This window comes from Saccopteryx bilineata, chromosome 2 (assembly GCF_036850765.1).
Source record: "Saccopteryx bilineata isolate mSacBil1 chromosome 2, mSacBil1_pri_phased_curated, whole genome shotgun sequence".
Lineage (NCBI taxonomy): Eukaryota > Metazoa > Chordata > Mammalia > Chiroptera > Emballonuridae > Saccopteryx > Saccopteryx bilineata.
The window spans coordinates 386,833,030-386,852,633 of NC_089491.1; the positions used below are offsets into that span (position 1 = coordinate 386,833,030).

Consider the following 19,604-nt stretch of genomic DNA (forward strand, 5'->3'; position numbering starts at 1 on the left):
ATAAAGCAGACCGGGGGTTTGCTGGACTCTTGCAAGCTCTGGTAAGCTATGGGCTGTGCAGAGACCTCCCGATTTCGCATCGTTCTCACTCAGGACCTGGACAATTACTAACCGGGCTGGTTCGCGGTACCCAAGGGCCGCCCGATCTTGCTCCCAAGCGCGCCCTCTCCAAACTACCAGCTCTCCACCCTCCAGTAGCCAGAGCACCGCGAGCAAAGGGAAACTCTAGGAAGCTTCCCTCTGATCCAACTTGGACGCCTCTTGCTGTCGGGGGCGTGGCCAGGCACTTCTGGTCCCGCCCTCTGTGCAGGCCCAGTCCCCCAGGCCGGGTCTCCATCCCTCCATACGCCCCACATCCCCAGCCGCCGCGGCGCCTTCGCACTGGCATTCGACACTGTGAATTCAGCCCTACTGGGCGAGGCGCGCTCCCTGCACCCGGCCTTGGCACATGTTTCGGCCGGGCTCGGTCTACTGGTTCTCAGCGCTTGCCTCCCACGCGTCGCAGGACCTGGGGGTGGCCTTCCCCACCAAGGAATCCCTAAGAAGTTGCAGTGCAGGTTCTGCGTCTGCAGTCAACTGCGCGCCGACGCGCCCTCGGTGCGCGCGGGTGCCGGCCCCCCTCCCCGCGCCGCTACTCCTACCCCACTCACCCGCGGTCCCTCGAAGTCGCCCCGAACTTGCTGAGGTCCAGGGAGGGGGCTGATCCCAATTCCCGAGCATCGGAGGTGGGATAAGCGTTTTCCATTTTTCTCAGCAAGAGCGTCTCTGTCTGTGGGAACTCCGCCTCGCCTTGGTGATTAAGCCCAAAGTGATCCACATCCGACCTGGAGTCCCAGCTCACTCCGCCTTGCCTCCAATTTTCTACTTTTCCTGTACACTGGTCTGCTTACCCAGCTGTCCTCCAGCTGGAGTCACCCTCCCCTTCACTTCCCAAACCTTTCCCCACTCCGTCCGCATTTGAGAATCTAAGCTACCTTGTGTGGGAAGGGGATGGGGCTGAATTCAAGTGTGAATACAAAGTATGAATTCAAAATTGGGCACAAAAGTGAGTTTTTATTTAGAATGATAAAACTAATAAATCACTTCTTTTTAAAAGCTGACAAATATAGTGAACCATGTAAAATTCCAGAAAAATAATTTCATTTGCTTTTTTCCTTTCTAATAGGTGTGAAGTGGTATCTCAGTGTGGTTTTTGAGTTTCCCTAACGACTAACGGTGCTGAGTAACTTTTCTTGTGCCTACTGGCCACTTGAATATCTTCTTTGGTGAAGTGTCTGTTCATATCTTTTGGCCTTTTAAAAAGTGGGTGGTTTATTTTCTTATTATTGTGTTTCAAGAATTCTTTATACCTTCTGGATAATTCCTTTATCAGCTATGTGATTTTTTTTTAATTTTTTTAATTTTTATTTATTTATTCATTTTACAGAGGAGAGGGAGGATAGAGAGAGAGAGAGGAGAGACAGAGAGAGAGAAGAGGGGGAGGAACTGGAAGCATCAACTCCCATATGTGCCTTGACCAGGCAAGCCCAGGGTTTTGAACCGGCGACCTCAGCATTTCCAGGTCGATGCTTTATCCACTGTGCCACCACAGGTCAGGCTCAGCTATGTGATTTGAAGACATTTTCTCCCAGTCTCTGGCTTGTATTTTCATTCTTTGAACTGTTTTTCAAAGAGCAGACATTCTTAATTTTGCAGCCACTTTTTGCTGTTTTTTTGGCAGCCGTTTGTTTCTGTTCAGTTGGTATACCAGAGGCAGTGAATTTCCCGCAGCGGCAGAACCTAGCAAGTAGGACACACACTGACAGGCAGACTTTGTCCCGTCATTTTCCTGTTGCCCAAACCTTTTAGGTTAAGAGGAATTCTTGGGGAGGGGCCTAGCAACCCAGTCTTCTACAGTCTCCCTGCTCAGTGTGTGGCCCTTGTCAAGCAAAATGCAGACTGGAGCTCAGTTCTCACCGCCCCCCCCCCCCCAGCCCTGTGCTCCTATGCAGAGCACATCTTGCACAACCTTTCCAGAGGCCCTGTTGTCAGCGGTCCCCTCCCCCCCGCCCCCCCATCTCTCCTTTTTCTTCAGCCCTTCTTCTCTTTCCACCTTCTAGTTGACCTCTTCTAGGCTCTTCCTTGGGCAACATCAAGGCTGATAACAGACTATGTTTACTTTTGTAGCTATAGTAAGTCTTCCATGCTTTGTTCATTTGTTGATTCTAAAAGTTGAAACTCAATTAACAGTGTTTAGCTTATGTATTGTAACTTATAAATATCTTTCAATGCAGAGCTAGTGATCACTAAGGTTACATTTCCTTTCTTGCCCTATTTTAATTACCTTTTGAAAACACCATCTGATATATTCACAGGATTACATGAATTATGTTAGTTATAAATTATTTTAATATAATAAATAACCATATACCTTTTGCCCAATCAGGAACCAATAACCTATTGCCAGTAATGTGTATGTACCAGTGTTGTCCTCCCTGTCCTGTTTATTACCCTGCTTCCTCTGAGAAATAGGCAATATTAGTTTTTGTGTTTATCATCCTATTGCTTTAAAAAAAGAAAGAAACCCATGCAATTATAATCGTGTGTATGCATAAACAATGTTTTGTTTAGTTGTTCTTACTTATGAGCTCTATAAAGATGGTATCATGTTTACGGTATAGTCTTCTGGAAGTTCCGTTTTTCCAAGAAACATTGTATTTCCAAGATTCTTCATGTTGTTTTGTGTTGCTGTCCGAATGGTTTGTTACGATTAGAGACTCTTAGAAATTCCAGGAAAGATGAAAACAGGTCCACAGAAGAAAACACAAGCCTGATGGTCACCAGCTCAGCATGACTAACGTTCCCAGTAGGCCCAGGGCTCCCTCTTCCAGCACTGCTCCCTCCTACTGCAGAACGTGCATCGGAGTTATCTCAACTGTGGCTGAGGAAGCTAGGAAACTTGTTCACCAACTTATTAGTTCATGGGTCAGCCTCCAGATCCGGGTGCCCCGACCATGGCAGATTGTTCTAGGGATGGCATTTGTCCCTGGCATGGCCAGAGAGTGTTTGGACTTGAAACTGAGAGGCCAAAGGTACATAGATGGCATGGGTGCAAGGGCCCACGCTTCTCACTGTGTGGACCAGAGGAGAGGAGAGGAGGTCTGTCTGCCAAGGAAGAGCAAGAGGTTCAAAGAGAAGCAAGACCAGAGTCAGGGTGCTGTGGTCTGAATGTTTCCATAGGTTGGAAAACGACCCCCAAGTTGATAGTATTAGGATGTGAGCCTTTGGGAGGTGATTAGGTCATAAGGGTGAAGCCCTCATGAATGGAATTAGAGCCCTTATAAAAGAGATCCCAGGCCTGACCTGTGGTGGCGCAGTGGATAAAGCGTCGACCTGGAAATGCTGAGGTCGCCGGTTCAAAACCCTGGGCTTGCCTGGTCAAGGCACATATGGGAGTTGATACTTCCAGCTCCTCCCCCCTGTCTCTCTCTCTCCCTCTCTCTCTCCTCTCTAAAATGAATAAATAAATAAATAAAAATTAAAAAAAAAAAAAAAAGAGATCCCACAGAGCTCCCTATCCCCACGTGAAGACACAGCAGAAAGGATGGGGCCTCACCCAATCGTGCCGACCATGACAGCACCGTGATCTTGGACCGCCAGTGTATGAATTCCTGATCCCAACTGTGCCAGACATCCAGCTATGCACACGACCTCAGGATTCATGGGTAACTTACTTTTTGCTTAAATTAATTTAGGTTCTGTTTCATCATTTGCAGCCACTGATGTGCAAGGATGTCTGCCAAAAACCTGTGTTTTTGTTCCTTCTCCATTTGCTAGTGAAAGAGCACAAAAACAATTAAAATGATAAATTTAACAATAATAACTACCGCTTTTTGGTTGAATGCTCTTTGTTCATTATCTCACTCAACACTCAGACCAAATTTGAAGTAAGTATTATTGTCCCTGTGTTACACACGAGTAAACTGAGGCACAGAGTGCCTTATAAAGATATTTATAAGTTATATGACTCAGCCAGGTTCCCAAGGCCATTGAGAGGAAAGCCCAGTATTCACACCTACCCTAAAGCTTGTGTGCTTAACCACATGTGTCACTGTCTCCACAAAGTAAACCAACTCTGATGGGATTCAAATTTGCACCGCACTTTGGAAAGGCTTTTTTCTCCTCGTGAGAATTTCAGGGGCTAGCTGAGGTCTGGAAACCACCACTATTGGGCTGCCATGGTAACTCGAGTTTCTTCTCCTATAACTTAAAAGGAAGATTTAAAAAATCTCAAGGTGCATGACACCCCCATACCCTGTCTTCATACTATGTCTTCCCCCTCCTGAGGCTGAGAAAAAAAAGGTAAAATGTCAGACAGAAGAGGGAAAGGAATGGCAACTGTCCATTGGAAGTGAGTAGCAGTGGGAAAGAGCGGGAGGGTTGGGGGAACAGCGAGAAGGTTACTCACACCTCTGGCAAACATTCCCAGATATTTTCTTGGTGTTGTAGTAATATAATGTTATAGCAATTAAATATATAGAAATATAAAAAACAAAAACATGTAAGAGATATAAAAGTAATTAAAATATAATATTAAAAATAATTAAGGAAATTAAATAAAGTTATGCCGCCTGGATAGGAATTAATATAGTGGGACTCTGACTTTCAAGCAGGGCCCAGTTAGAGTGTGGGTGAAGTTATACATAGATAAGGAGTGGCTTGGTGTCATAACTCTGTAAGTTAACATAAATAAGAACATCTTAAAAAGTGGTTTGGCCTGACCTGTGGTGGCGCAGTGGATAAAGAGTCAACCTGGAAATGCTGAGGTCGCCGGTTCGAAACCCTGGGCTTGCCTGGTCAAGGCACATATGGGAGTTGATGCTTCCAGCTCCTCCCCCCCCTTCTCTCTCTCTCTCCTCTCTAAAAATTAATAAATAAATTTAAAAAAATGCTTTAAAAAAAAGTGGTTTGATGTAAACATTTCAGTAGATTAACATAAAAGGGCTTCCCTGTGAGGAACTCCCAAAAAGGTGGTTACAGGTGATAATCCTGTAGATTGACACCTGTAGAAGGCGTTGGCCAGAAAAGGTACTAAAGCTGAGGGGCCCCCTGCTGCAGTAGTAGCCCAGACTCCAACGTGAACATGGACTGTCTCCACGCTGCTCTGAGCTCTGACCAAAGACAGCCAAGAGGAACACGCCGACGGGGCCCCCTTAAGCTGTACCCAGGCACGCCAAAAGGATTTGTGAGTGATAAATTGACTGTGTGATTATTGCAACTAACTGTGTGTTGCTCGTGTCTTTCCTCCGGTGGCAGTTAGTGTCGGCACTGATTAGTAGCATCCTCATAGCCGCCTCCAGAGTAGTCTTGAAGAGGCTGCCAGCCCTGCTGATAAGCAGGAGTGTCCCACTGCACGGGGAAGTCGAGTCAGGGACGCCTAATCTATGTAGAGCTTGGGCTCTACTGGGACATTTGGGGACAAACTTCTCCCTCCTCCTGCTCCATCAGTGAGCATTCGGGGTTGGTGTTAGGGCAGATGAAACGGGAAGAGAAAAGGAGACCCTCAGAGACCACTGCTCTTAGGGGAAGGGAGGCGTCAGAGCCTAGTTCTGAGCTGGAACCCGGGGAGCAGTGTCTTGAGAAGGAGTGGGAGCTGAGGCCGTGGGCCCCTCCCCCAGCCGATCCCCCTCCAGGAATATTCCATGGCAGTTGGGGCCATGTTCTGCTGAGTGGGCTGCTCCTCCCCAGCTCCCAGGCCCTACGGTGGCAGCTGCTCTGCTTGCTGGAAATATTTGGAAGATGAGGGATGACTGAGCCTAGAAAGGGAAGGGGTGATGGGGCCATGGGTAGGAGGGGGTAAAGGGGATGCTTCAGATGGAGATGGGGGACATTAAGGGTGAGCTCCCCGGGTGAGGAGGAGGAAGCAAGGCCATCAGGAGCCTGGAATAGAAGGGGAGGACTGGAAAAGAAGACGGGGCAGCAGGGAACCTGAGACAGGAGAGGGGAACTGTGTCACCTTCAATAGAAATAGGCAGTTGATCATGGTGCACCACCTGAGCTCTTTGTCGCCCCTGCAACTGAAGATTATTACATACAGTGCCCACTGGAAGGTGCAGGTGCTGGTCTCAAAGCTCAGCCTGGCTGCCTTCATCCTCATGCTCGTCATGGTCTTCTCTGAGAAATGGCTGGTCCTCTCCAGGATCCACTTCGGCCAGCGCTGGCCCGTGAATGTGAGCAACAGAATCTACACATTCGCCCATTTCATGTCCAAGGGGGTCCTGAAGATCTGTTTCAAGAATTGTCTCAATTCGGAGAATGGAAAAGGTGAGACCCTCCAGCCCACACCCCCACTCCAGGCCTCCAGTCTGCCTTAGCCTCTTCATTACAAACCCCCCCCCCCCAGCCCGTATCCTTGTCCCCTCCTTCTGGTCACCCTTGCTGTTTGGGCCTGCGAGATGGTTCCACCGGCACTGAGACCGCCAAGGGTCCTTCTTGCTTCTCCAGCCTGGCCTAATTGATTTGCCTGGCCCCATGGAAAACGTTACTGCTTTGAGAAGGCTTGCAGTCAGGTCTGTCCTTACACAAGTGTTGTGAGGGGCCTGGACTCTCAGGGCATGTCAGTCACTCATTCATCACATAATCCACCGTTGTGGTGTGGTAAGAGCCCCATCAAGGTCCCCAGAAAGCTCTCCCTCAGGCCCCGGTCACAGCCTCTGTTCTTTCCTTTGGCTTCGGGCTTTGCTTTTCTGGGCCAGCTCTGGGCTTCCGAGCCTGGTTGCCCGTCCTTTCCTTCCTGGCTTCTGGCAGCCACTTCATTCCCATTCTTGTTGATCTCACCTCTTGCTGTCCTCTCACTTTCCAGACTTGGGCCTTCTTTCTCAGGTCTTATGGAAAACCAGGGCCTTTGACACCCCCCCCCTCCATATTTCCATTTCTTCCTTTTCATTAACATTTAGAGAAGAGTTACTTCGCTCTTATTTTCTCCCATTATAATACATTCTGTATTCTAATAATTACAAAAGCTATCTTGCATTGCTCTCATTCTATGTGCTCAATTTAATCCTCAGTAACCCCGAGGGGGCAATTATTTTTATTTTCCAGATGAGAAAATTGAGACTCATTAAGTACCTTGCTCAGGGTCATAAAGCTATGAGGTTGAACCACATGAAATGGTCAATATTTGACTGCTTTTCACCTATAAAAAAGAGCAAATTCATATGGATCAACCTAATAATGGCATGTTTACAACTATAACCCAGGTGTCTTTCTCTCCAAAACGCACGTAAGGGCCCAACGTGCTCTGCAATGCTATTCAGAACCTGCTGTGACAGATGTTTCTTGAGCACTCATTTTTTCCCCAGGCTTAAAAAAAAAATTGAACAAGTTTTAAATGACTGTTAAATAGTTGTATTCATTCTTCATAAATAATTTTATATCTTTTAAATGATTTTTATTTAATTTATATTCTTTTAAAATTGATCTTTATATGATAGAATAAACTTTTCCTTATTCTAAGTGACTGTGGTATTCAACTTAATACATTTATCACCTCTTATTTGAGTATTTTATTTTCCTATTCTTGGCAGATTTCTTTCTCACTTCATTTTTTGAGGAAAATGGAAGCAACAAAAATTTGTTAGCCATAGAGTTTTTTTCTGTGTTTAATATCACTTCTTTGGTATAGGTTTCCCAAAGTGGTTGTTTTGTTTTGTTTTGTTTTTACAGAGACAGAGAGAGGGATAGATAGGGACAGACAGACAGGAAGGGAGAGAGATGAGAAGCATCAGTCATTAGTTTTTCATTGCGACACCTTAGTTGTTCAATGATTGCTCTCTCCTATGTGCCTTGACCGTGGGCCTTCAGCAGACCAAGTAACCCCTTGCTTGAGCCAGTGACCTTGGGTCCAAGCTGGTGAGCTTTGCTCAAACCAGATGAGCCTGCGCTCAAGCTGGCAACCTCGGGGTCTTAAACCTGAATCCTCCGCGTCCCAGTCCAACGCTCTATCCACTGTGCCACTGCCTGGTCAGGCCCAAAGTGGGTTTTTTCAAATTGTTGCTGGCAAAACCATACCAGGTGTTAGACTGGTGGAGTCAGGCCGGCCTTGGTTCAGCAACCTCGGTCGTTGAGCTCTGGCTAAGAAAGAATTCGGAGCCAAGACTCAGACTATAAGGGAAAGTTTATTTAGAGAATCACAGAGGTAGAAGGAGTGAGCTGGAAAAGAAATGAGCTTGCAAAACAAGTTATAGAGGCAAAAGAAGGGCCCTTGAGCTTAGGAGAAAGAGAGAGGCCTGAGGGAAGGGAGTGAGGAAAGGTCAGGGGTGCTCCATAGAGCAGTGATCCCCAACCCCTGGGGCCACGGACTGGTACCGGTCCATGGGCCATTTGGTACTGGTCCGCAGAGAAAGAATAAATAACTTACATTATTTCCATTTTATTTATATTTAAGTCTGAACGATGTTTTATTTTTAAAAAATGACCAGATTCCCTCTGTTACATCCATCTAAGACTCACTCTTGATGCTTGTCTCAGTCACGTGATACATCTATCCATCCCACCCTAAAGGCTGGTCAGTGAAAATATTTTGTGACATTAAACCGGTCCGTGGCTCAAAAAAGGTTGGGGACCACTGCCATAGAAAGCCACACTGGGTCCTCCATCCTGAGGGCTTTTATAGGGAGGTCTCAGGGCAGAATCCCAATAGAATATTCCTCAGCTTTCCAGGTATGTTTTTTCAGCGGTTGTTAGTCAAGGCGCTGAACCTGACTGAGGTCAGCCAAGGTGTCGCTTGTCTGGTTTTGCAGCTTTTCTGGGCCTAGAACTGAAACACAATCGAGGCCTAGGTGCATTTGATTTGGGTCAGAACCTCCTTGTCTTGGGGGCTTAATGCTTAAGGGCTATTCTTGTCCCATCCACATGACTAGCATCTTGCCAGGGAAGGAAAGGTCAGGGAGGGTCAACTGCATGACCAGTGACATGAAAAGTCAGGGGTCTAAAACCACATGACCAGGGAAATGTAGGGGCAGAAGGGTTACAGTGTTTTCCCAGTTTCATTCCATTGCTGCGCACCTGGGGCTTTCCGTTCTTGTGACCTTCTGTACCTGGCCCGTCTCCCTTGCTCTGCTCATGTCTGACTAGTTGGCTATTATAAAATGGTACCAATATTATAAGGCTCTTAATAACATTTTCTATGTTACTTTCAAAAAGTATGAGAGCAATTTATACTTTCACTAATAATAATATGTGAGAAGGCTTGTTTCCTTGTACCTTTGCCAGCAATGGCTGTTAACTTTAAATATATATATAAATTTAACTATATAGTTTTTTTTTAATTAAATAAAACTGCACAGTTACTGTGGGAAATGCGGAAAGGTTATTTATTTATTCTTTTTCTTTAGGTGAGCGGAGGGGAGATAGTGAAGCCGACTCCCGCATGCGCCCAACCGGGATCCACTTGTCTGGGGCTGATGTTCGTGTACGGATCTATTTTTAGCACCTGAAGGCTGACTTGCTCTAATCAATCAAGCCTTTGGCTGCAGGAGGGGAAGAGGGAGAGAAGGAGGAGAGGAAGGGGGAGAGAAGCAAATGGTCACTTCTCCTTTGTGCCTGACTGGGGATTGAACCTGGAACTCCATATGCAGGGCCGATGCTCTATCCACTGAGTCACTCACTGGCCAGGGTTCGCAAAGTAAAAAAAGAAGATATAGCCCAGGCCAGATAGCTCGGTTGGTTAAACATCATCCTGATATGCAGAGGTTGTGGGTTCAGTCCCTAGCCAGGGTACATACAGGATCAGATTGATTTTCTTTCTCTCTCCCCCTTCCTCTCTCAAAAATCAGTAAATAAAAAAATAAAAATCACCTAAAATTTCCCCATACAGATGTAATCACAGTTAACATTATAATGAATTTAATTCCAGTCTTGTGTGTGTACATATACATAAAATAGATACAAATAAATAGATATGCCTGACCAGGAAGTTGCTCAGTGGATAGAACATTTACCTGGGATGTTGAGGACCCAGGTTTTAAAACCCCAAGGTTGCCGGCTTGAGTGCAGGCTCACCAGCCTGAAAACAGGGTTGCCGACTTGACTGTGGGATCATTAACATGACCCCAAAGTCACTGGTTCGGCTAGAGCCCCCCCCCTCCATCAAGGCACATATGAGAAAGCAATCAATGAACAACTAAGGTACCACAACTATGAGTTGATGCTTCTTATCTCTCTCCCTTCCTGTCTGTCCCTGTCTCTCTCTCTCTCTAAAAAATACAAGACAAATTAATTAAAATAAATAAACATATATTTTAAAACATTTTTATTAAACTAATTGGGGTGACATTGGCTAATAAAATTATGTAGGTTTCAAGTGTATATTCTATTATTTATTTTTATTTTCATAAATATATTTATATTTTTTATCATTATTTATTTATTCATTTTAGAGAAGAGAAACAGAGAGAGAGAGAGACAGAGAGAGAGAGAGAGAGAGAGAGAGAGAGAGAGAAGGGGGCGAGGAGCAGGAAGCTTCAACTCCCATATGTGCCTTGACCAGGCAAACCCAGGGTTTCTAACTGGCGACCTCAGTGTTCCAGGTTGACGCTTTATCTACTGTGCCACCACAGGTCAGGTCTATATATTATTTTTAAAATATTATAATCATTCTCTCTCTCCTCCTTCCTCTCTCTAAAAAGCCATAAAATAAACATATAAAAGCAGTATACAGATAGAGTGAAAACTGAAAAGATACAGAAGATTACATCATGAAGGAAGCTGCTCCCTCCATCTTGCAAGACTTCTCCCCTTTCTTCCTAGAGACACTCTATGCAGAGAAAATCATCTCTACGTCGTCATTTTTTTAAAAGATGTTATTTATTTATTTTACAGAGAGAGGAGAGAGGAGGAGCATGGGGCAAGAAGTATCAACTCATAGCTGCTTCACTTTAGTTGTTCATTGATTGCTTGTCATATGTACCTTGACCAGGCGAACCCAGGGTTTCGAACCGGCGACCTCAGCGTTCCAGGTGGACACTTTATCCACTGCGCCAGCACAGGCTGGGCTCTATGTCATCATTTTTAAGGGGTACATAATAATCTAATGTATGCGTGTACTATAATCTACTTAACAATTCTCTTGTTGGACATATAAATATATCTGCAAAGAAGATCTATATATATTTTGGGGTAGATCTTGTATTATTTCCTTAATGTAAATTCCAAAAAGAAGCATTGTTAAGTCAAAGGGCCTTAACAATTTAGGGCTATTTAAAATAATTTTTTTCTTGTGCCATATCACTCACCAGAAATGCTGCCCACTAGCAGTGTGTGAGAGCACCTCTTTTTCCCTAAATCCTTTTCTACATTAGATGTCATCACTTTTGTTTTGTTCTTTGCTAATTTAATCAATTTTAAGAAATCACATTTAATTTGCAATTCTTTGTGTTGAGCTTCATGTCTGTACTGGACATTCAGATTTCTTCTTTTGAGAATTGCAGTTCAAGTTCTCCGCCTATTTTTCTATTGAGGTATTTGTTTTTATATGGTTAGGATTTTATCAAACAATCTCCATCAAAAACCATTGCCTGGCCTGACTGGTGGGGGTGCAGTAGATGGAGCATCAACCTGGGATGCTGAGGTCCCAGGTTCAAAACCCCTAGGTCGCCAGCTTGAGTACAGGATCATCAAAATGATCCCAAGGTCACTGGCTTGAGCAAGAGCTCACTGGCTCAGCTTGAGCCCCCCTGTCAAGGCACATATGAAAGGCAATTGATTTGGTGAACAACTGAAGTGATGCAACTATGGGTTGATGTTTCTCATCTCTCTCCCTTCCTATTTCAAAATAAATCAAAAAAAAAAAAAAGAAAAGAAAACCACCACATTGCCTGTTTAATGAGTGCAAGTGATTTTTCATTGTTATCTCAAATGTTATCTCAAAAATTTCTTTGGTTATTAATGGGCCGGAATAGTTCTCATATTTGCTCATTTGATTATATTGTGTCTTTTGTGAATCCTTAGTTTATCCCATTTTTCTCCTTTTCCCCAGATGGTTTTAAGCTGTGGACGTGGACAAATCAGCCGGTCTTTGGGGTGGCCAACATAACCTTCAGCCTGGCCCTGGTGCTGGGTTTCATCTTCACCATTTGGTTGTACCTGTCATGCATACTTGGTCTTCAGAGATGGCCCTTCTTGGGCTGCGTTGGGACTATCATGGGCTTCTTTGAAGGTGCCCCCTAGCTCTGGAAAGGTCCTTAGTTTTTCCTAACCCACATCTTCCTAGGCACTTCTCCTTCTTCCTTTTTTTGAGAGTGGGGTAGGGGTTTCGTGGTTAATTGTAGCATAGGACTGGTAGAACCGGTAGTTATTGACTGAAAATTGATTCCCATCATTTCCTGGTGTGGAGAGGTGGAGGAAAGAGGTTGATTCCCAGGAACCCCTGGGTCTGTGTACTCTGTGTGCACTGATGGGAGCTGTGGTTCGTGGCTGTAGCCCAGCAGATGAGGAAGAGTCCCTCTTGGGATACTTGGGTAAGAATGACCTCTCTGCTTCCTGTCTCCTAGTTGTCTTCATTTTCTCCACCCTCATGTCGTTTCCAATTAATCTTTGGATGTTCGAGTTGGAAAAGAATTTATCAATCCCCATTGGGTGGAGCTATTTCATTGGTTGGTTGGTGTTTATCCTATATGTCACCTGTGGTGAGTGGCCTGGGAAGGAGGGCCCTGGGGAGGAGGGGTGTGGGTGGGTTAGGGCAGAGAAAATGTGGGGAGGGGTTGGCTTCACAGGGACAGGTCCTAAGGGACTTCCTTCTGGCCTCACCCCACTTGCCACTTTCCTTCCATTCTCTGACTTTCCTCTCCTCCATTCCCTTGTCTTTTGCCAGAAATCCTCTGCTACTTCATGTGGAACCTGATCCTGAGCCCTCCCGGCAGAACTGTGCCCGCCGGCAGCGTCAGGTCAGAGTCTCAGAATAAACCGTCTCAGAAACCTCTGTTAAGAAGGAAGAAGCCCTGGCTCATGAACAGAAGAATGATGCAGTAAACTTTTCTGAACTCCTGGCAACAAGTTCTGTCCATTTACCCGAATCACCCTCCTTATTCTTCCCCACAACCCTTAACAATCTTGGCCATCCTCACGGCAAAGAGAAAGGGAGAATGTTAGGCCAGCTTTGCACCCCTCTGCCTTGTTCCTGCTTTGCCTACAGTTTGGGAAATGTGGAATAAATTGTCTGGCTCTTATTTATCAAGTCTGGAAGTTGTTGAGATCGGACAACTTGAATAAGGAGAGGAAAGGAGAAAGAACAAGTTTGTTTCCAAGTTCTTTCTACCTAGGAGCCTTTTGGCACCTCTTGGTCCCCAAACCAGCCCAACCTCTCCCACAGCACACTTGTACACAGGCAAATACCTCTCAAGAGCTAAGGCTCTTCAAACTTTGTTACCCCCATCTCAACATTTGTTAGTAAGTAGGTAGGGGAAATGAACGATCAGGAAAGCGATATCACATACGAATTTGTTGGCATAACCATTCACAGTGAAGAATTCAAGAGCAAAATGGCCCTTGGGGAAGAGGCAGGTTAAACAATGAGAGAACTGTCTATAAGAGATATGGTTGTATCACGTGCCCTGGTCAGGAGTCTCACCCTCTCTCTAGCTCAGATGACTGAGAATTCATAAACGCTCTGCCTGGATACCACGAGCATCATCTCCAACTCTACCTCCACCTCCACCATCACCACCACCAACTTCAACCTGACAACCTTCCCCCTCCCTGCCCCCACTCTGCTGCTACTGCTCTCCACCCAAGCCTTGCACGTTTCCCACTGTGTAACAGCAGGGATAAAACAGAACAAGAAAAGAAAACATTAGAATTCGGCCCTAAGCTCAGAAGACAAGTTGCACATCTGGATATAAACTCAGTCTCACAAAGACATGGCAGCAACCAGCTTGGATCACACGGGTAGTGGCTACTGGGATTCAGACACCTTGCCCAGAAATGCTGGTCTCCCAGAAGAGCACCTAGGACTGATCTTTGTTATGTAAGATCTCTCCAGATGGAGTCATGATGCCAGCCACCTAGAGAAGGGTGTGGACAGGTTGTGAGTGTATTGGATATGTTAAAAATATATGTATTATTAGCTTGAACCATATGATACCGCTGTTTTAGCAGTTAAATGTTGGCAATTTTATATGGTTAAACCGGTTAAACCTATTTTTTATGATTGATTTCCATTTGAGTCTCTTATGATTCTTATTCTTACCAGATCTGACCAGGAGTTATGAAAGTTCTAACCTAGTTCCAAGGAAATATTCTGAACAATGAACCTAATATGTGCACTTGAAAATTAGGCAAAACAGGCATTCCACAAATTCCTACCCCATTGTTATACTCCTCCCGTGTGATAACTGGCAAGGTTTTATGGGAGGACTTATTAAACTAGCCATACGTGGGGAAGGGACACAAAACAAAGGGATGTCATGACCGTTGTCATACACACACACACACACACACACACACACACACACACACACAGTCTAATTGGAGAAAGTGACTTTGTGATTTTATAGTAGTCATAAACTCAAATACCTACAGAAGCTAGGCAAGTATCAGAAATAAATAAAGGGGCCACTCTTCCAGTCTACATATAATTTTAAAAAAGGTTTTAGAGAGAGGAGAGAAAGAGAAAGAGGGAGGAGGACTGGGAAGCATCAACTTGCAGTAGTTGCTTCTTGTCTGTGCCTTGACTGGGCGAGCCCAGGGTTTTGAACCAGCAACACCAGCATTCCAGGTTGACGCACCATCCACTGCACCACCACAGGTCAGGCTATACATAATTTAACACTTTTTTTTTTATTTTCTTTTAAATTTTTTTAATTTTTATTTTTTTTACAGAGACAGAGAGTCAGAAGAGAGGGATAGACGGGGACAGACAGACAGGAACGGAGAGATGAGAAGCATCAATCATTAGTTTTTCATTGCACGTTGTGACACCTTAGTTGTTCATTGATTGCTTTCTCATATGTGCCTTGACCGTGGGGCTACAGTTGACCGAGTAACCCCTTGCTCGAGCCAGTGACCTTGGGTCCAAGCTACTGAGCTTTGCTCAAACCAGCTGAGCCCACGCTCAAGCTGGCGACCTCGGGGTCTCGAACCTGGGTCCTCTGCATCCCAGTCCGACGCTCTATCCACTGCGCCACCGCTTGGTCAGGCTATAATTTAACACTTTTGCTAAAGCATAGTATATCATCTATTTTTGGATAACACACTGCCTGAAATTTAGCAGCTTAAAATAATAAATATTTATTATGTCACATCGTTTCTAGGGTCAGGAATCTGGGAGCAGTTTAACAGAATGGTTCTGGCTCAGGGTCTCTCATGAGCTTTTAGTAAAGATGTCAGCTGGGGATGAGTCTGGAAGACCTACTTCCTGTATGATTCCCTCATGGGGCTGTTGGCAGGAAGCCCGTTTCTTGCCACAGGGCCTTTTCATGGGCTGCTTGAGTGTTCAGAGCCAGCTTGCCCTAAAGTGAGCGATCTAAGTGATAACGAGGATGCTCCCGTGCCTTTTATGATCTAGTCTTGGAAGAAATACACTGCCATGCCTACCATCTTTTATTTGTTGGAAGCAAGATGCTAAGTCCATACCCTGCTTAAGGGGAGGGGCATTAAGCTTCACCTCTGGAGGGGAATAATATACCAAGAACTATCATATTCTGCCTCTGGTCATAAGTATTTATTTCCTCCTACATGAAAAGTATACTCATCTCTCCCAGGGCCCCCAGGTTTATCCCATTACAGCTGAAAGTTCAGAATCTTGCTGCGATGTCAATAGGGCAGTGAGTCCCCCTGTTGACTGGGATCTTTAGGATTATTCCAACAAGACTGTAGAAATTATACTCAAAGAGGCATATGACATTAGAGGGTTTATTCACAGGTCCTAGGAGAGGGAAGTCTGAGATGCAGGGGCTCACAAGGGAGGAGTGCCGAGGGAGCAGGCTCAGCCAGGCCGGCGGGGAGTCGGGAGAGAGTGAGGACCCACGTGAAAGTGATTTTATTGGGGTTAGGGTGGAGCACACCGGGGTGAAAGGCAGGAGGGAATTTTACTAGTGTACTTGACTGTCACTAGGGGAACCGTGGCAGGAACCAGTCTCATCACACTGGTGCCCCTGGTCACCTTGGCGGGGGGGGTGTTCACAGCCTGTTTGGGGATGTTGAAGCATCTGGAAAATATGAAGTTTAAAAAATACACAATGCACTTGCTAGCTGTTAGGGGCTGAATTGTGTCTGCCCCACCCAAATTCATATGCTGAAGCCCTAACGTCCGGTACCCCAGAACCTGGTGATTAAGTGAAAACGAGGTCCTCTGGGTGGGCTCTACTCCGATCTGACCACTGTCCTTAAAAGAGGAGTTTAGCCTGACCTGTGGTGGCGCAGTGGATAAAGCGCTGACCTGGAAATGCTGAGGTCGCCGGTTCGAAACCCTGGGCTTGCCTGGTCAAGGCACATATGGGAGTTGATGCTTCCAGCTCCTCCCTCTGTCTCTCTCCTCTCTAAAAATGAATAAATAAAATAAAGAAAAAAAAAAAAAAGAGGAGTTTATGAGGAATACAAAGAGACATCAGGGATTTGTGTGCACAGAGGGAGGACCGTGTGAGGACACAGTGAAAAGGCCATCAGCAAAACAAGTAGAGAGGTCTCGGAGAAACCAAACCTCTCTACACCTTGATCTTGGACTTCTAGCCTGCAGAACGTGAGAAAATCTATTTCTGTTGCTTAAACCGCCCAGGCTGTGATATTTTTGCTGGCAGCTAGAGCAAACTAATATGCCATCTAAACTGGGTTTAGGTGCAGATTCACTGAATGTAATTTCTTTCTCTTTTTTTCAATTTTTTTAAAATTTATTTATTCATTTTAGAGAGGAGAGGGAGAGACAGAGAGAGAGAGAGAGAGAGAGAGAGAGAGAGAGAGAGAGGAGAGAAAGAAGGGGGGAGGAGCTGGAAGCATCAACCCCCATATGTGCCTTCACCAGGCAAGCCCAGGGTTTCGAACCGGCGACCTCAGCATTTCCAGGTGGATGCTTTATCCACTGCACCACCACAGGTCAGGCCTGAATGTAATTTCTTAAGTACAGATTCTCTCCTCTGAATACCTGTGGACTAAAGAGACAAGTTATCATCCCCGCATATCAATACAGTAGTGGGACCAACAAAAGATAACCAATATAGACATCACTATTTAAATTTTTTTTTAATTTATTCATTTTAGAGAGAAAATAGAGAAAGAGAAAGGAGGAGGAGCAGGAAGCATCAACTCCCATATGTGCCTTGACCAGGCAAGCTCGGGGTTTCAAACTGGTGACCTCAGCATTCCAGGTTGACACTTTATCCACTGCCATTAGCTATCACTGTTTAAAAAAGGGAAAACTGAGAGGCTCACAGGAGTCACTGTTCATAGCAATTCTAAAATCTAGCTGGGAAAATGCTGAAATTTCCTTCACGAGGACTCCATCTGATTTTTGTCCAAGAGTGAGTGAGTCTCCATGGATCATTTTCTTTTTCTTTAAAAAAAGTATATGGGCCTGACCAGGCGGTGGTGCATAGAGCATTGGGCTGGATGCAGAGGACCCAGGTTCGAGACCCCGAGGTCGCCAGCTTGAGCGCGGGCTCATCTGGTTGAGCAGAGCTCACCAGCTTGGACCCAAGGTCGCTGGCTCGAGCAAGGGGTTACTTGGTCTGCTGCAGGCCCACGGTTAAGGCACATATGAGGTAGCAATCAATGAACAACTAAGGTGTTGCAATGAGCAATGAAAAACTAATGATTGATGCTTCTCATCTCTCCGTTCCTGTCTGTCCTGTCTCTCTCTGACTCTGTCTCTGTAAAAAGAAAAAAAAAAGGTATATGGCTTTGGCTGGTTGGCTCAGCTGTAGAGCGTTGGCCCGGCGTGTGGAAGTCCCGGGTTCGGTTCCTGGTCCGGGCACACAGGAGAAGTGCTCATCTGCTTCTCCATCCTTTCCCTCTCCTTTCTCTCTCTCTCTCTCTTCCCCTCCTGCAGCCAAGGCTCCAAGGCTCCATTGGAGCAAAGTCGGCCCAGGCACTGAGGATGGCTCCAGTGTAGCGGAGCAATGCCCCAGATGGGCAGAGCATCACCCTCTAGTGGGCATGCCGGGTGGATCCCAGTCAGGGGCATGCAGGAGTCTGTCTGACTGCCTCCTGCTTCTAGCTTCAGAAAAATACCAAAAATAATAAAAATAATAAAAAATATATATATATTTTTAAAATGCTATAATTAGCCTGACCAGGTGATATCACGGTGGATAGAATGTCGACCTGGGACACTGAGGTCCCAGGTTCACCGGCTTGAGTGTGGGCTCACCCACTTGAGTTAAGGGTTTGCTGACTTGAGCATGGTATCATAGACATGACCCCATGGTCTCTGGCTTCAGCTTGAAGCCCAAGGTTGCTGGCTTAAGCCCAAGGTCACTGGGTTGAACAAGGGGTCACTGGCTCAGTTGGAGCCCCCTGGTCAAGGAACATATGAGAAAGGAATCAATGAACAACTACACTGCTGCAACTATAAGTTAATACTTCTCATCTCTCTCCCTTACTGTCTGTGCCTCTTTCTCTCTTTCTCTCTCTCACTAAAACAAAAGTTATACCCACACAAAAGACTGCACATAATTATAGCAGTTTTATTGATAATTGTAAAAATTGAAAGCAACTTAAAAGTTCTTCAACAGATGAATGGATAAAAGGTGGTTAATCCATATAATAAAATATTATTCAGTGATAAAAAGGAGTGAGCTATCACAAGCCACAAAAAGACATGAAAGAAACTTAAATGCATATCACTAAGTGAAAGAAGCCAATCTGAAAAGACATATTCCAAACATAGAGCATTCTGGAAAGGAAAAAACTATGAAGACGGTAAAATGATGAGTGGATGCTAGGTATTTGGGAGTAGGGGGAGGGATGCATACATAGGTGGAGCAGAGGAGATTTTTAGAGCAGGATATCAATTATCCTGTATGATATTATAATGATGGATACTTGCCATTTTACATTTGTCAAACACATAAAATGTACAACACCAGTTAAGAGTTAACCCCAATGAATACTATGGACTTTGGGTGACAGTGATGTGTCTCTGTTGGTTCACTGACTGTAAGAAGGGGTGCCAGATGTGGATGGTGGGGTTGGCTGTGTGTGCGTATAGTGGGGTGGGTGGGGGAATGTACAACTTCCATACTTTGTGCTCAATTTTGCTGTGAGCCTACAACTGCTCTGAAAAACAAATTCCATTCATTAAAAAAACCAAGGTAGGCCCTGGCCGGTTGGCTCAGTGGTAGAGCGTCGGCCTGGCATGCAGAGATCCCGGGTTCGATTCCCCGCCAGGGCACACAGGAGAAGCGCCCATTGCTTCTCCACCCCTCCCCCTCTCCTTCCTCTCTGTCTCTCTCTTCCCCTCCTGCAGCCGAGGCTCCATTGGAGCAAAGATGGCCCAGGCCCTGGGGATGGCTCCTTGGCCTCTGCCCCAGGCGCTAGAGTGGCTCTGGTCACGACAGAGCGACGCCCCGGAGGGGCAGAGCATCGCCCCTGGTGGGCGTGCCGGGGGGGGGGGGGGGGGATCCCGGTCGGGTGCA

General features: G+C 45.6%; 1 protein-coding gene across 1 annotated transcript; it reads left to right on the top strand.

Annotated features, from left to right (window-relative positions):
- Positions 1-6,020: 6,020 nt before the first annotated feature.
- ODF4 (outer dense fiber of sperm tails 4) lies at positions 6,021-13,008 on the top strand. The gene is made up of 4 exons (XM_066254587.1): positions 6,021-6,303; positions 12,017-12,196; positions 12,531-12,665; positions 12,851-13,008. Exons 1-4 carry the CDS (start codon positions 6,021-6,023, stop codon positions 13,006-13,008), a joined length of 756 nt encoding a protein of 251 aa, XP_066110684.1.
- The last annotated feature ends 6,596 nt before the right edge of the window (positions 13,009-19,604 follow it).

What these genes read in the sequence shown, in the direction of transcription:
- ODF4 (XM_066254587.1), top strand. Translation starts at nt 6,021, where the DNA reads ATGGTGCACCACCTGAGCTCTTTGTCGCCCCTGCAACTGAAGATTATT. An exon ending in CAATTCGGAGAATGGAAAAG is followed by an intron (nt 6,304 to 12,016) that starts GTGAGACCCTCC and finishes CCTTTTCCCCAG; the next exon opens with ATGGTTTTAAGCTGTGGACG. An exon ending in TATCATGGGCTTCTTTGAAG is followed by an intron (nt 12,197 to 12,530) that starts GTGCCCCCTAGC and finishes CCTGTCTCCTAG; the next exon opens with TTGTCTTCATTTTCTCCACC.